General features: G+C 36.7%; 1 protein-coding gene across 1 annotated transcript in view; it reads left to right on the forward strand.

Annotated features, from left to right (window-relative positions):
- The window catches only part of pbx1b (pre-B-cell leukemia homeobox 1b), an 83,164-nt gene extending 68,827 nt beyond the window's left edge, over positions 1–14,337 (forward strand). The window contains exons 4-9 of the mRNA XM_016268140.1: positions 1,077–1,267; positions 3,135–3,270; positions 5,392–5,551; positions 7,394–7,506; positions 9,206–9,295; positions 12,714–14,337. Coding sequence (XP_016123626.1) covers positions 1,077–1,267; positions 3,135–3,270; positions 5,392–5,551; positions 7,394–7,506; positions 9,206–9,295; positions 12,714–12,806 — 783 coding nt within the window. The 3' untranslated portion in view covers positions 12,807–14,337. The remainder of the gene's footprint in view (positions 1–1,076; positions 1,268–3,134; positions 3,271–5,391; positions 5,552–7,393; positions 7,507–9,205; positions 9,296–12,713) is intronic.
- The last annotated feature ends 3,287 nt before the right edge of the window (positions 14,338–17,624 follow it).

Below are 17,624 nucleotides of genomic sequence, written 5' to 3' on the forward strand. Positions count from 1 at the left end.
ATTACAATACATAGACAGCGTCCACACTGCCGTACACTCACTTAGGATTCATGTGCTGATATGGATGCATAAATAATTTTTGCTATTTTTTTTTTATTAAGTATGATATTTAATATTATGATTGCTGGTAGTGTTCACAATGAAGCTCCAGTGTATAATTTTAAGTAGCATGGAAACATTTGGTGTACAGTATGATTTTTTAAAAATGTTTTTGAAAGAAGTCACTTTTGCTCACTAAGGCTGCATTTGTTTGATCAGAAATACAGAAAAACACATTAAAATTGTGAAATATTATTACAATTTAAAATAACTGTTTTCTATTTGAATATATTGTAAAATATAATTTATTATTGTAATGCAAAGTTGTATTTTCAGCATCATCACTCCAGTCTTCAGTGTCACATGATCTTCAGAAATCATTCTAATATACTGATTTGCTGCTCAAGAAACATTTCTGATTATTAACAATGTTGTAAACCGTTTTGCTGCTTCATATTTTTGTGAAAACGGTGATACATTTTAATTTTCAGGAGTCTTTGATGAAAAGAAAGAGCAGCAAAAGAGCAACTTTTATTTGAAATAGAAATTTTTGTAACATTATAAATGTCTTTACTGTCACTTTTGATCAATTTAAGTCACCTTGCTGAATAAATCTTACTCTGACTTTTTGAATCATGATGTACAATAGAAAAGATGGGTAACTGTCTTTGAACTCTTTAAAATAATAAGTTTTAATTTTATAAATAATTACACTCAAGCTAGTCTAAGATTCAATTTTTAAAACTTTGTTCTGCTTTGGCCATTAGAATTAAACAGGCTGTTGTTGCTTCTGTATCTAAATAAACTCTGTTATGATTGGCTAGTGTCAAAAAGTTGCTTAATACTGAATTGTTGATATGTAAATATGGGCGGTCATATGTTAATATGTCATAACCTTCATGGTTACTAAAGGAATCAGTTTTGTAGCTAAGAGTCCTGACTGAACCCAGTTTTCCATGATATGAGCCCTTGAACCTGTTTCTGTAAGCCGTATCTTGTTATGGTAACATGCAGGTGTCTGTGTTTCCCTCTCTCAGGCGTGTAACGAGTTCACGACCCATGTGATGAACCTGCTGAGAGAGCAGTCTCGCACGCGGCCCATCTCGCCCAAAGAGATCGAGCGCATGGTCGGCATCATCCACCGCAAGTTCAGCTCCATCCAGATGCAGCTCAAGCAGAGCACCTGTGAGGCCGTCATGATCCTGCGCTCCCGCTTCCTCGACGCCAGGTCCGTGCATTTGAGCGCAAATCTACTCGTAATCAGGCCCCGCGCTCTCATTCTTCACACTCTGCACTAAGTCTGTAACTCTCACGTTCATGTAAACAAATGCTCCTGTGCTTTATTTGCACACGTGCATTTTCCCGTTTCCCTCCCCGAGGGAGTGGAGGCCCCGTTCTTGTGCTTTAGGGCCGCATCCAAACCCACACACGCTTTGCGGTGTCGAGTGCATCCCTTTCTCAATGTAATCGCTTGTTCTCTTTGAAACGTGCCTGGGATTTGCATGCATTTCTGTGCGGATAAATCACGCTGGAAGCCTGGAGTCAGAGGCATAACATTTAAATGAGCTTCATGTTTCCTCGCAGCACTCAGAATCCGTTCTCCGTCTCTTTGGAGCATGCTCAGTTCCTCTGATTAATCCTCTCTCCGGCTGAGACCATGCTGTGCTCATTTGCATTTAGTGAAGAGGTGTTTTGGGGAGGAAATCGGCTCACCCTCTGTTCCGGCCCTTCAGTGCTGCATATGTAAAAGCCCCTGAGATGAGCTCCAATCGCACACTCTTAACCCACAGATGAGTGATGCCGAGAGGAGGTTGAATTCATTGGCACCCAAAGCTCAATTTACGCTCGTTTTAAAGCTCTTCTCTTTGACTGTGTGTGGGGTCTGCTTTATTCTTCTTTTCAAGCATGAAGCGTCTGCCTGCTGAATTTGTCTTTGCACGTTTACACGAAGTAGGCTGAAAAATATGGGCTTAATCAATGAAAATAGTGTAAGGAGGCCAAACTAATTGTTACATGAGCTGCTTTATTTTGCATGTATTTTATGTTTCATGTTATCAATTTAGATTGGGATTAATATGTAGTTGTTTTTTCCATTAAATGTCAAAATAAAGAATGAAGTAAATTAATTAAATACAATAATATAATGCAATAAAATAAAATAATAAAACAAAATAGAATGAAATAAAATAAAATGGGGGTTGAAATAAAATAATATTATAAAATTAATTAAAATAAACGGGTAAAATTTAAATATTTGAAGTAAAATAATATCTATATAAAATGAAATGGATAACAGGGTTGCATATTCAAACTATTGGTCAGTATAAATTAAAGTAGAAGTAAATAAAATGTAATGAAAAATAAAATGAAAATCAATAAAATGAAATCTAATAGAATACATTTAAATAAAGAGGTAACAGTGTTACATATTCAGTTTAAATCCAACTATCACTCAGCAGAGTGCTAGTTAGTTGATTTATCATTATTGATCAAATTATTGTTGATTTCCAATAAATTAAAGAATATATATTTGTTTGATCATTTTCTTACAGTAACTTTAGTAACAGGGTTGAATAGTAGCTTTTTAGATACTTTTCATAGTAGCTTTTTCCTACTTTTGAAGCTAGGTTTTATGATTTCTCCAACTTTTTCAATTTTACTAGTTTATCTAACGTTGAAAAATTCTCAGTGCAATTAAATAAAGTAAATAGGTAACAGGGTTGCATATTCAGTTTAAATGATTCTATTACTCAGTAGAGGGTTAATGTTGATATATCATTATTGATCAAATTATTGATTATTTCCCAAAGAACAAATATTTGTTTGATAATTTGTCTTATAGTAACTTTGGTAACAGGGTTGAATAGTTTAGGTACTTTTCATGGTTGCTTTGACCTGCTTTTCATGCTTTTTCGTGTGGTTTGTGTCTCTAATTCTCTTAAAGTCATGAGTCACCCAAGTGTACACGGCCAGCAGCAGTTACTTTCTCTGTATTTACCAAAATGTTTGATATGATGCATGAAGTATATGCAACAAAACTAAACAGCACAAGTTCTGGGAAGATGTCCAAATCTGATGTGTTTGTGTCTGCACAGGAGGAAAAGACGAAACTTCAACAAACAGGCCACAGAGATCCTGAATGAATATTTCTACTCCCATCTCAGTAACCCGTATCCCAGCGAGGAGGCCAAAGAAGAGCTGGGCAAGAAGTGTTCGATCACCGTCTCGCAGGTACAACACTGTCCAAATATTGCACACACTATTGCTCTGTCATAGTTCAATGATAGTAATACCGTGGTTCTCTAATATTCAGTAGCATGTTTACCATATTTATATACCATGCAATTACAAAAAATACCATAGTTACAACTGCATGTTTTCCAAAAGTGCCGTCCAGGTTGGCAACTCGCTAGATATTGAGACACATCCGATGTTTGTTTCTACCTGTTTTGCATGTAAAACATATCAGTTATTCTCACGTGAGTTCAAGCTCATGCAACTCGAAAACAAAATCATTTGCAGCATGGCACCGCATGCCTCTTAGCATTTTTCATCTGCTGCGCTAAATGCATAATGCATTCTAAACTATTTAATAAATTTAGCTGAAATGATTGTATGATGCATTTAGGCCTGGTTTTGAGTCTGACTCGCGGGATGAGTGATGACTGCCGCGCCGTTTGTAATATAGAAACACCTTTAGCCTCTCGCGGGAATGGGAAGCTTAGCCGCAGGATTGATTAGCTTTTCATGGTAATGGTGTTTATCATTAGCGCAGAGACTCATCCGCTGCTGTATTAGCCGTAATGGGCGTTAGTGTATGTTGAGTGATTACTGTCAATGTATACTGTGATCATAGCTGCCAGCATGCAAGTGATCATTTATTTCAATGTTAACGTTAGTGTGTGTGTGTGTGTGTCCATCATGGTTAGACCTCTGTCCTTGTGACCATCACAAGTCCTGTTGATAGCATCCTTCACTGTTGTGACATCTACCAGCCACTCTTATAAAACATTTTTCAGTCCACATGTTTGTGGTTTGTGAATGCACGGAGCATTTTATTATTGCACAAAGAAGATTTGCTATTATCTTGGCGTGTAATCGTTTTTGGCATGTAATTTGCAGCAAACGAATTGCAAGTATTGAGTTGGAACACTTTTGGAATCTTTTAGCGATAGTTCAAAATTCTTTTAACTTAGGATGCACTTTTAAATGGTGCTTTTTCTGTGTATTTCATTGTTCTACACTGAAAAAAAAAAGTTTCACTCAAAAATTGCTAGTAAATTTCACAAATAATTATAAAGAAACGGCAATTAACACGTTGAATTAAATGTGACGTTTTCATGTAGATAGACTGAAATAGTATTTTCTGTACTCCAATAATCTGTTTTATTTACAACTGAGAAAAATATTATTTCAGTTCATGTGTGCTGATTTTGTTTTTATTATTATTTTATTTTTAATGAAAAATATTTGTTGAAGCACAGAGAATACTATTTCAATCCTTCGACTGGAAATTTTCACATGGAAATTCATTTTCATTTTGGTTATTTAACTTTTTGTTTAAATTTTTTGTCAAGAAATAGCTGAAATTGTAACACTTAGATTAAATAATGAATCAAGAAGGAGAAAAGGTTAGATAATTAAAAATAGTAGATGCATTGAACTATGATATGCAATGCATTGTATGAACAATATACACTACTGTTCAAAGTTTGGGGTCAGCATGATGTTTTTAAAAGAAATTAATAAATAGATCTAATGAACTGATCTAAAGTGACAGTAAAGACATTTCTAATGTTGCAAAAGATTTCTATTTTTAAAAAATGCTGTTTTGAGCTTTCTATTCATCAAAGAATCCTGAAAAATAAAATGTATCACGGTTTCCAGAAAAATATTCTGCAGCAGAACTTTTTTCAACATTGATAATCATAAGAAATGTTTCTTGAGCTGCATATTAGAATGATTTCTGAAGGATCATGTGACACTGAAGACTGGAGTAATGATGCTGGAAATTCAGCTGTGATCACAGCAATAAATTATATTTTAACGCATATTCACACACAAAAAACAGTTATTTTAAATTATAATAATATTTCACAATAATCCTGTAGTTTTGATCAAATAAATGCAGCCCTAGTCTTACAAATCTTACCAAACCCCAAACTTTTGAACGCTATACTGTACATATTTGCGAACTACGCATGATTGTTGCATGATGTAATGTGTGACTAGTGTGTCATGGTTCATCTAAGAACCTGTTTATTTTGAATTGTCCATCGTGATTTGTATGCATTGGGTTCAAGAGGACAGAGTGTTGGAAAACACATGTCTTGACAATGTTTCTGTGGGCAGGTGTCCAACTGGTTTGGAAACAAACGGATCCGATATAAGAAGAACATCGGAAAATTCCAGGAAGAAGCCAACATGTACGCAGCCAAAACGGCTGTGAGCGCGGCGAGCGTGTCGGCACATGGCAGCCAGGCCAACTCCCCGTCCACTCCAAACTCAGCAGGTGAGACCATAGAAACTCCACACTCATTCCCATGATGTCAGGACTTCACATAGCCATGCAGCTGTAGAGCCTTTGCTGTAGGGTCACATTGTGGGAAATGTCTTTTGTTAGTACTGTATATGAGAAGACTTTACTGTATGTGGAGCTGTAGCACACTTGACTCTCTGAAAAACTATTAAAAGTGTTTTGACTTCTAACGGGACGAGGGCTCTGTGGGTCACAGCATGTCCTGCTCCTGTCTCATTAGTTCTCTTTCTGTAACTCAGAGGACTCGTCTAGTTAAAGGGGTCATATGATGTGATTTCAATTGTTCCTTTCTCTTTGGAGTGTTACAAGCTCTTAGTGCATAAAGAAGATCTGTAAAGTTGCAAAGACTAAAGTCTCAAATCCAAAGAGATATTCTTTATAAAAGTTAAGTCAACCACGCCAAAAATGGCTCGTTCTAACACGCCCCCACATATCTGCTTAGTGCTCCGATGAAGCCATGAGAACATATGACCATAGACTTGAATATGAAAACATGACTGTGAGGGAGAGACAATGGACATCAATCCTTCAGCTGACGAAATATTAGACATACTTCAGTTCAAAAGTTTGGGGTCGGTGAGATTTGTAATACTTTTGAAAGAAGTCTCTTCTGTCCACCAAGGCTGCATTTATTTGATTAAAAATACAGTAAAAACAGTAAAATTGTGAAATATTATTACAATTTAAAATGTGCTTTCTATTATAATGTATTTTTAAATGTAATTTATTCCTGTGATGCGCAGCTGTATTTTCAGCATCATTCCTCCAGTCTTCAGTGTCACATGATCTTCAGAAATCAGTATAATATGCTGATTTGCTGCTCAAGAAATGTTAATGATTATTATCAATGATCAAAACAGTTGTGCTGTCCAATATTTTTGTGGACACCATTGAAATTTTTTTCAGGATTCCTTAATGAATAGAAAGTTCAAAAGAACAGCTTTTTTTTTTAAATAGACATATTTGGTAATATTATAAATGTGTTTGCTGTCACTTTTGATCAATTTATTCTGCTCAACAAACGATTAATCGCGATTAATCGCGATTAATCGCATCCAAAATAAACGTTTTTGTTTACATAATATATGTGTGTGTTCTGTGTATATTTATTATGTATATATAAATACACATGCATGTATACATTTCAGAAAAATATGTTATGTTTATATATTAAATAGATTTATATATAATATAAATATATACGTGTAAATACATGTAAATATTTTCATAATATATACTGTATGTGTGTGTATTTATATATACATAATAAATATACACCATTACTCACCCCAAAATTTTGAAAAGTAGTGTACATTTTTAACAAGCTAACAAAAACAGTTATGGATTATAAAAGTTTTTCTCATTAAAAAAAAGATGTGTGAAAATGTCACTATATAAATGAAATCATATACAAATGTGAATGTTGACTCAAGATCAATCAAAGATTTTACATGTCTTTCTCACAAACATGTTTTTGTTTGCATTAAATTAAAAATGGCATTTGCTCTCGCTGGGTCTGTTGTTTTTGGATTCATATCTCCGTTTAGCTGAAAAAAGAAATTCAATTATTATTATAAATTCAAATCAAATATGCACATATCTGAGTTTTTATCTGTGGCGTCAGGTTTCTCTTGCTTTTAGCTAGATCTCTCCTGCTTAGCATCGATTCTTGATCTTTGTCTTCTTTATGGGCTGCTGGATCTTATGCTCTGAAAAGCTTATCTAATTATAACTCTGCATTTCTGCTCTCTTGAATTCTTCAAACTCATTTCTCTGGCTTGTTCTGTCTCTCTGTCGTGTCTGTGCACCTCTCAGGTTCTGCTGGCTCTTTTAACATGTCAAACTCTGGCGATTTGTTTATGAGTGTTCAGTCTCTGAACGGGGACTCGTACCAGAGCTCTCAGGTGGGAGCCAATGTGCAGTCACAGGTATAGTGTCTATAAATCACTACAGAAACCTCACAGCACCAGCACACACACTGCAGCTCATGGTGTTGCAACATGATGAACAATTCTAGTGTGTGTGCGTGTGCGTGTGCGTGTGTGTGTGTGCGTGTGTGTGTGTGTGCGTGTGTGTGTGTGTGTGTTAAAAATGTTTTAAGATATTGTTCATTTTCTCTGTTTCTAAAGCTTGTGAACCGCCTCTCTGTCTACTGTCTACATAGGAAGCTGACTGAATTTGATCCTGATTTGAAACACTGTACATAGACAGTAGTGGTCAATCAATATATCGGCCGATATTTGGGATTTTTTCATTATTGGCATAGGCCAAACATGTTTGTCTGTTTGGCCGATGTGTTGGAAGCAGGACTTTTATTATGACAGCACAGAATCAAGAAGTTGTCATCTAAATTAATGTTTATTTTACAGATGTATTTTTTAACCAAGTAAAAATGTTTATTATATGAATATATAATTACATAATATATGTAAAATAAATATAATTTTCATTTCTGCAGTTGTTATGCATCTTTATATTAAATAGTGTGATATCATACATATCGGCTTTATATTGGCCACCCTGCTCTCTTAAGATATCGGCATCAGCAATAAAAAAATAAATAAAATCAATATCGGTTAACCGTTAATTGACTGCATTTCAAATAATGACTTCAGTAGAGCTGCTAATGACACAATTAAGCATAAGCATAAACATACATACAGTATATAAATTGTGCAAAATCTTTCAGTTTGCTTTTCAGTATTGCATGACATATACACTACTGTTCAAAAGTTTGAGGTCAGTAAGATTTGATTTGTTCATTTATCTGAAAGAATACTTTTATTCAGTGAGGATGCATTAAATTGAACAAAAGTGACAGTAAAGGCATTTATGTTACAAAACATTTATGTTTCAAATAAATGCAGTTCTTTTAAACGTTCTGTTTATCAAAGAATTCTGAAAAATAAAATGTATCGCAGTTTCCACAAAACTATTCGGCAGCACAACTGTTTTCAGCATTGATAATAATCAGAAAAGTTTCTTGAGCAGCAAATCGGCATATAAAACAGTTATTTTAAATTGTAATAATATTTCACAATTTTGCAATTTTTACTTTATTTTTGAGCAAATAAATTCAACAAAAGTTGGTGACCAAATCTTACTGGCCGCAAACTCTTGAACAGTACAGTATGTATATTTTTAATCAACATTTCTCTTGTTTTGTCTTCACACTCTAAAAAATGCTGGGTTAAAAATGGACAAACCCAGCTATTGGGTTGTTTTGAACTCAACCGCTGGGTTTGTCCCTTTTTAACCCAGTGCTGGGTTATATTTAACCCAGCATTTTTTAGAGTGAAGTTTTGGATAATTTTTGCATTCTAATGTCCACAATGCTACTACCCCAAATAAGGAATCGTATAAGGCAGCATATGGAGAATGCTGTCTAGGTAGGCAGCTCACTGGGCTTTAGAACAGAGCCATGATGAGACAGGCTTTGTAATGTGTTTTATTGTTCGCGTGTCATCATGTGTTTGTACGTCTGTCGTTGTGTCATCTTTTATTGTTGTTTGCTTTCTTCGACCTTGCTTTCTTCTTTGTCGTGTCGTCTGACTTTGCTTTGTTTGCGACCTTGCGTTCGCGTCTCACGCGCTCTGACCTTGCCGTGTTGTTTTTGCGATGTTTCAGGTGGATACCCTTCGCCATGTTATCAGCCAGACAGGAGGATACAGTGACGGCCTCGCAGCAAACCAGATGTACAGTCCGCAGGGCATCAATGTAAGGCGAGAAAAAACACTTCTTTTTTCCCCCTTCCTCTTGTTTTGCCCTCTACCAATTATTTCAAAGCCATAGGGCTCAGAATGCCACTTAGTGTGACTTGTCTGGGAATCGTGGTCACTTAGTTGATTGCCTGTGTGTCGCGAGCGCCACGGGCGGCGCGCTGCCCAGCGAGACGTGGACACGAGAGTGGCCCCGTGTCTGTCTGAGCCCATCACATCCAATCAGATCGGCCCGGCACCTGCAGCCACGCGCCCCACTGATGGGAACAGGTGACACCGGCTGCAAATGTATGGCCCCTCGCCGTGCCCCAAAGTCACCCGACCCTGATTATCCCCCCAAGGGCGGTGCACAAAAACACTCGGCGCTAAAAATACAGCCGCGCGCCTATGGTGAAACACTCGTAGGAGGACATCCTGTGTGTTCGGGAAGGGAGGGGCGCTGCTGGCAACTTGGCGCGCCGAGAAGATTCACAGCGACAAGCCGTGTGGTAAAGGGGAAAATCAATACGACAGACACACGGGGAGCGGAGTGTGGACTTGGGACAGCAATCCAAGCACATTGCTCAGATCAGGTTCCTGCCGAGCTAATGGCCTTGACAGCGAGCCGAGCCGAGAACGAGAACGAGAGAGGAGGAGGAGGAGAGGGGGAGGCCGGTCAGCGTCTCCGTCCCGCTCCCACTCTGCCGCGCTCTGCCGGCCGTATGTTAATGAGATCAAAAATATTCGCGGGAAAAGCACAAATGCAAATCCCGTCCTGCTTTTTTTTGGGGAGAATTGTGGGCTTGACTGTGATGCACGGCGCTCGGTTCACATCAAGTGCTTTCAAAACGCATTTAATACCGTACAAAGCATTCACACTGAATAAATCATTACATTTGTTTTGAATCACAATAAATTGCATAATATACACAGTTCCCATGGTCAAGTTTAGAAATATATAATAAAATCTAATATATTATATTTATGTTCAAAAATATAAGGGGCAGCGATTTTTTAAATGAATGTTTTTATTCAATGAGGATGCTTTAAATTGATCAAAAGTGACTGTAAAGACATTTTTTAATGTTGCAAATTTTTTTTTTTTTTCCAATAACTGCTGGCTGTTTTCTTAACTTTCTATTCATTAAAGGATTCGGAAAAACGAAATATTTTACAGTTTCCACAAAAATATTAATCTGCAACCTCTTATCACTGATAATAGTCAGAAATGTTTCTTGAGCAGCAATTAAGCATATTAGAATGATTTCTGAAGATCATGTGACACTGAAGACTGGAGGAATGATGCTGAAAATTCAGCTTTGACTCACAGGAATAAATTACATTTTTAAATTGTAATTAATATTTTGCAATTTTACAGTTTTTACTGTATATTTATTTATTTTGCTCAAATTAATGCAACCTTCGTGACTTTCAAAAACATTTTTAAAAATCTTACTGACCCCAAATTTTGAATGGTAGTGTATAATACTGTCCATAATATTGTTACAAAAAGTGTACTTGAAATTAATTAAATCTTAAAATGATTTACATAATGAATGCAAATTCAAAATCTAAACTGTTCTGACTATTATATATATTGAAAGCGTGAATGCTGTCTCTATTAAATGATTTAATAGCATTTTATCTACATGCATCCTTATCCTTTGATATTAATTAGTCAGATGATGTGTGATCCTGAGTGTTATTTATAGTTTTGTTGCAAATTATTGCATCAGTATAAAATGACTGTTCACAGGAGCACATATATCAGCTAATTTGAGATTTAAATGAGGCTCATCCATTCAGAGCTGAAATATCACACATGCACATTTACTCAAATTATTTGGACACTTAAGTGACAGTTATTAATGTCTGAATGTCACTGCATTAGATAAGTTCACCTCACAAATGCGTTACACAACCACAGTGGTGCAGTTCATTTTGCTTGTACTGTGTCTTTCCTTAAAATGAATTACACTTGCTTTGATATTTTATTATCTAATGCAATGACATTCATGCATTTTTAATTGTGACTGGAGTGTTCAGGTAGTGTGGGGGCCGCTGTATGTGAAATTGAGAAACAGAAAGCATTAGTGGCACACAAATGACAGAGATGAGGTTGATGTTGGTTTAAAGCGTGCATTCACCAGCAGCATTTAACACATTTCTTCTGTTCTTATATTGGGTTTGATTGAAGAACAGACCAGCGGGATGCCATGAAATGCAGTGCTGATGTCTGAAGCGCTGCTTTCACTGCTGTCTGTGAGATTAGTGATGGATTCTGCTGCGTCTCGGTGTTTTTATTCCGGGTTTCATTCTCTCAGTGTCCTTCACTGATTCCGGTTTTATTCTGGGAGTCTTGATTCTTTTCTCTTGTTGCCTCTCAGTGTGTGTGTGTGTGTGTGTGTGTCAGTATAAATGACAGGCATCACACACAGAGCTCTTACACGCAGATTCCTGTTTTCTGAGGACGTAATCATCTCAGACTGACAGAAACCAGCACTGCCAACTAAATTACTGAGAATGTTTTAATTGACAAAGGGTTTTTGACTTCAAAAATTCACATCTTACAGAAATAATTCACATCTTCCAGTGTGTTCGCTAATTTGACTAAAACACACTACAACACACTTAAAACAGTAATACTGTATTTTAATGCCGCGTTACATTTTAAAATCTATTAAAATAGAAAACTTATTTTAAATTGTAATAATATTTCAATTGAAATATTTTTAACAGTTTTCTATCATTTATTGCTGTGCTCAAATCTGTATTTTCAGCATCATTCCTCCAGTCTTCAGTGTCACATGATCTTCAGAAATCAGTATAATATGCTGATCTGCTGCTCAAGAAACCTAAATGTGTCCTGTCTGAATAATGTAGATTTTTTTTTAATAAAATTAAAATAAATTGTATTTAAATAAATAAATAATTGTTACATTTATTCAACAAGGAATAGACATAACACTTTTATATTTTGTTGAAAAACAACTATATATTTTAAAATATATATATGTTATATATTTACTTTTTTTTATTTTCTTTTTTTTTTTTTTTTTATAAAAAATAAAATAATTTTTTTTTTAGGTTTTAGTCCACTTTAATAACCCTGGTAAAACATTCTGCTTTATTTAATGTCATACATATATCCAATCGCTGGGTCATTTTGACCTATGAGAGTTTATGTAGCACATCACTCTTTTATTTTTGGAAATAAAAATAATCTATTCAACGTTTCCAGTAAAAAAAAATGAATTATTTAATTTTTATTCATTTGATAAAAATGACACATTCTACACACTGAGATCAATGGATTTGACTATGAAATATTGATTTACAGGCCATTTTTCTCTGATATTGCCATTTTTATATGACACAAAATGTGCCTGATTGTTCACTCATGGCATGTGTGTGTGTGTGTGTTGTCTCTCCGTCAGGCGAACGGTGGCTGGCAGGACCCCACCACCCCGTCCTCCGTCACCTCCCCCACAGAAGGACCCGGAAGCGTTCACTCCGACACCTCCAACTGATCCTCACACACACGGACTGTCTCCATCCCCGCACCACACAGAGAGCATCATCAAACGTCTTCATGCTACCTCTCAAACATCCAGACCGAGACAACAGGACCTTTAGACTAGACACATGCATCTATACTGTATGTCGACCCTGCCTTCATCGTCACAACAAACATCACGTTATGTTTGAAACATTTTTGCAATTTTACCATAGTGCCAAAGTACTTTTATACATCACTTTAGGAGCTTGTTTTACATTATAATAGACTTGTGCTTGAAAAAGCAGTTTGCACTGCGTCTGATCTGAACTAGATTTCTGTTCATCTAATAACCTTTGCTTTGAATCGCGGAATATTTGGTTTGTGTACATAAGGGAAGATCATAATTTCCCTGCTTTAGCGAGAAATAAAGGCAATGCGGTTTAGACAAAGATATCGAAATATTCATTTCTGAAGGTTATTAGCACAACGGTATCATTATTTAGCATTTTAAATAAGATTCACATGCGTCACGCTTCAGTTTATTCATGTAATCTTGATGAATTTTTGTCTGATGTTTATGTACAGACACACAAATCCCTTTATATATATATATCATCATCATCATCAGAATGCAATAAAAGGCAATCAGAAGTGAACCAATCCCAAATGTGAAATCGCATTCTTTTCTGGTTTCGTTCCACATCAGCCTTCTCTCCGGGCGACCTTGATACCAAAAACCACAGGCGTGTCCGCTCTTCCGTTCACATCACATCCTTCATGCTGTAAATTGTGTCAAATCTGGGATGTGTTTCTCACGAGCGTCCCGGCGCGTTATACCTGAAACCAAAAATCCACTGGTGTTTCTTGAGAAGAAAGGAAAAGCTCACGATGGCACACAAATGCAGAAATCGGTTTGGATATATTTTTGATGCCCTCCTGTTGTGAATAGCCGATTCTCATTTCTGATTTCATACACGAACGGCCATATATTTGATTTCTCGCAAGCATAATGTGAATGCGCGCTAGCTTCAATATGTAGATGTGCACCTTTACTCTTCTTTTGCTCTTTTCATAACAACGGCTAAAATGATTAGGTCTTTACGGAAGCGCTGTGATGAGCGCAGGCTTTCTGCTCCTGACAGTTGCTCAGTTGATTGAGAATGAGACATGTAGAGAGGTTTTGGAGCTCTAGCTAGTGTGGGTCATTGTCTTTCTTTGGTTTGCCGTCTCATCGCCGGAGCAGATCCCACCTCAGCAGCACCGTATTCAGAAAAGCCTCATGTAATGATGCTTTTAGTTTTTGCATATACAGCGGTTTGTAAGACATCACATGTTTACTTTGTTGCATGTCTTCTGTTCTTTAAACTCCTGCAGTGTTTTTGAATGTTTCTTCTTTTTTATATCAAGCGCAGAGACGTCCTCTTGTCAAGTTTTAACTTTTAAGATCTCTGCATATGTATAAAAGGAATAAAATGGAACAGCAAACTATTGTCTTTTTGATTCCAACTCGTTTTTGTGAAGAAAAACTAACAAGGTGTAGGTTTTTTGGTCTCTTAATTTGTACTGGTAATGCATATTCCAAATAAATCGTTTCTTTTGTTGCAATATGTTTCTCTCTGGTGTCTGGTTTCATTCGTGCATTCATATTCAGTTAGTGTGTTATTTTTGTGTGAAGGAGTTAATTTGTGTTATATTTTCAGTTTTCATATTAATTTAGGGGATGATTTTGTTGTGTTTTCTGTCATTTATGCAAAAAGATGGAAATGTGATGTTTATGGAATAAAACAAATATTATCATTTTACTAGAACCCATACCTAGTAAATCCAGAGAAACTGAGAATTATCAAGTGGTATCTTGATGTTGTTTCCCATAGCTGTATATATATATATATATATATATACTTTTTAGTAACTTTTATTTCAGTTTTAGTTATTTTAGTATATCAAGTTTAACTAAATGAGAAAAAGTGGCCTTGGCAACAGCTGGAAATATTGCAGAAATGTTATTTCAAGTGTAGAATTGTTTTAGATTTTGCTTTTAGTTAACTGAAATAACACTGAAAATTGAAAAATGTGAAATATTAATATATAACTGGGTCATTTTGAACTCCTCTATTGTTTGAATTGGAAATACTATATGAAATATTTCCAATAATAACTTCTAATAATACTGATCTAGTCACTGACCGATCATGTTCTGTAACGAACAGTAAAAATAAAAAGAAAAGAGCAATGGCATGTATCTCCTTCTCTCATGAAACTGGTTGATTTTGTGCTGATATGCATGGTTTTTTTTCCCTCAGAGGTTGCAAATGTGACCAATATATTTTAAGCTGATGTCGACTGAAATAAATCACAATGTGCCAGACTTTGAGATGCAGCTGAAGATCATGTTTAAAAACCTGCAGAAAAATGTAAAACACTCATTCTCAAGAAACAGCACAATTCGTGTGTTATCTGCAACAGAGTAACGAACCTAATGAATAAATTTAACCTCTAAATTTAACTTTTTCAATGAGATATCATCCAATCTGCATGTCCAGTTCATTGTCATGGAACTTGGCTATATAGCCTAATATTAAAAATCAACTTGCCTATGCTTTCAATGTGTAGTTTTGTTTTAAATGCTTTTTTAATGAATTTGTTCATGCACATTGTGCTCTAGGCTGTACTCACACATTTAGTCATTGTAAACACTTATAGTTAAATGTGCTGACCACTAATCTGAGTAACCTTTTCAAATGAAATGATAAAATGACAAAAACCTGACATTTTCAAGGACCAAATGGTGTTTTTTTTCCCTGAGAATGACCCTCAGGTTCTTAGCAGCTGCTGTTTTACTGTAGGAACATGACTCCAGCAGTGTGTCTGTGTGAGATGCAGGGCTCCGGTGGTTAAATGCACTGCTTCAGTCTATTGTTTTCCGCCTGCACTTCATAAACACACGCGCTCTCAGCGGGAAGCGTCTCACTCTATCTGCTGCTTCAGGAGCGTCTCTCTCAAAGGTCAGCAGCCGAGGGACTGATGTCTGGGAAACAAATTAAGGGGGGAAGATGAATGCAAAGCAAAGCGCCGCACGTTTATTGATGGCCACCATTTAAAGTCTCTCTGTAGTCCATTTTTCACTCGCCACGAGCGGGACCTTGTTCTGAAATTGATTCAGAACAAGAACCTTTGAGTGAATCAGACCGCTGGACTGAGCTTCAAAACACGTACACAACATTAAATATACAACAACAAAAAAATTAGTACATTTAATAAATTAGAAAAAAGGTGGCTTTAAAAATTCTTGTATATATACATTTAAAGGGTTAGTTCACCCAAAAATGAAAATTAGCCCATAAATTACTCACCCTCAAGGCATCCTAGGTGTATATGACTTTCTTCTTTCAGACGAATCCAGTCGGAGTTATATTAAAAATTGTCTTTGATCTTTCAAGATGTTTCATGGCACTCAGCGGGTGTTGCATGCATCAGTCCAAAAGAAGTTAAATAAAAAATGCGGGGGGTGTTGATCAAAGGCCTCCTGTAGCGAATCAATGCGTTTTTGTAAGAAAAATATCCATATTCAAAACGTAATAATCACTTTAATGTAGCTTGTGCTCACTGCTGTAAACGTAAGCAGTTCCGGGTGGATGACGTATGAGGTCAGCTTCCTCCCCGATGGCTCGCGTTGCGTTGTCACAGAGCGGAGAGAGATCAGGTTAGATGTTGGTGTTGATTTTCTGCTTCATTCAGGAGGACGTACAGTGTAACCGCGATCACCAACTTTCCCAAACAGAGCCTTTCCGTGCGGATCAAAGCGCAGAACGCGTCGACAATCGCGGAAACGCTGCCAGCTCTGACGAGATGAACTTTCACGATGTGGGTGTTGGGAGTTAAACAGCGCTGCTTTGTGAGAAGCGCCTGAAGCGGCTCGTGTTAATGAACCAGACGCGCGTTTGCGCATCTTTGAATACAGCGCCTCGAGACAAACAGCAAACTTATCTCTTTGAAACACAGATTCCTAACAGAGCACGAAAGCGAAGGGCTGATGCTGATGCGAGCTCAATATCCTTCAAAGCCGATGGCAGATTGTCAGAGTCCTCCTGCTCATCCAGACCTGTGTCTATTCTGTCTCTCTTGTCAAACAATTATCACTGTTTTGAAGGATTAGAAGTGCGTTTGGCAGAACTGAAAGACTGTTTGATTCGCAGTTTTACAGTTTTCTGACTCATTCCGCTGCTTTGTAGGGTCAGGTTAAGTTGATTTGTTTGATAAGTTATTGAAGTGTGTGTTCTCGGGGTCAGAGGGGTCAGTGTTTGTTGTTATTTCTGTCTGGGCTCAGTGATGTGGGAGAGTATAGATCTCCTGAGCTCTATATTTCTCTGCAAACAGTCGAGTTTTCAGAAGAACCGGTGTCTGAGACTCAGATGAGACTCAAGGCAGGAGGCCGCTGTCACATTCAGTGCCTCTGTCGAGTTAAACATCACCCTGCCGGCTGAATGCTGGGAAATGCCCTGCAATATGACAGCAAGACTCACACTCGAAAATCTGTGAACTTCATTTTTAAATCATAGATGATAGAATCTTTCAATGACAACAAGAGCAATAAACTATAGAAGCTTGTTTCTGCCACACTGAATACACAATACAAAGGCAATTGCGACTTTCTATCTCACAATTCTGAATTGCATGATAAACTTGCAACTGTAAGAAATTGTGAGAATTGTGAGCTTCCACAGAATTGGATTCGCAATTGCAACTCACAAATTTAAAGGTGACATATCATGAAAATCTGGCTTTTCCAGGTGTTACGTGCTATAATCAGGTCCCCGGTGCATCTACCAACCAAGGAAACGTGAAAAAG

This window comes from Sinocyclocheilus grahami, unplaced genomic scaffold, assembly GCF_001515645.1.
Source record: "Sinocyclocheilus grahami isolate Dianchi unplaced genomic scaffold, SAMN03320097.WGS_v1.1 scaffold43.1, whole genome shotgun sequence".
In the NCBI taxonomy this organism is placed as follows: domain Eukaryota; kingdom Metazoa; phylum Chordata; class Actinopteri; order Cypriniformes; family Cyprinidae; genus Sinocyclocheilus; species Sinocyclocheilus grahami.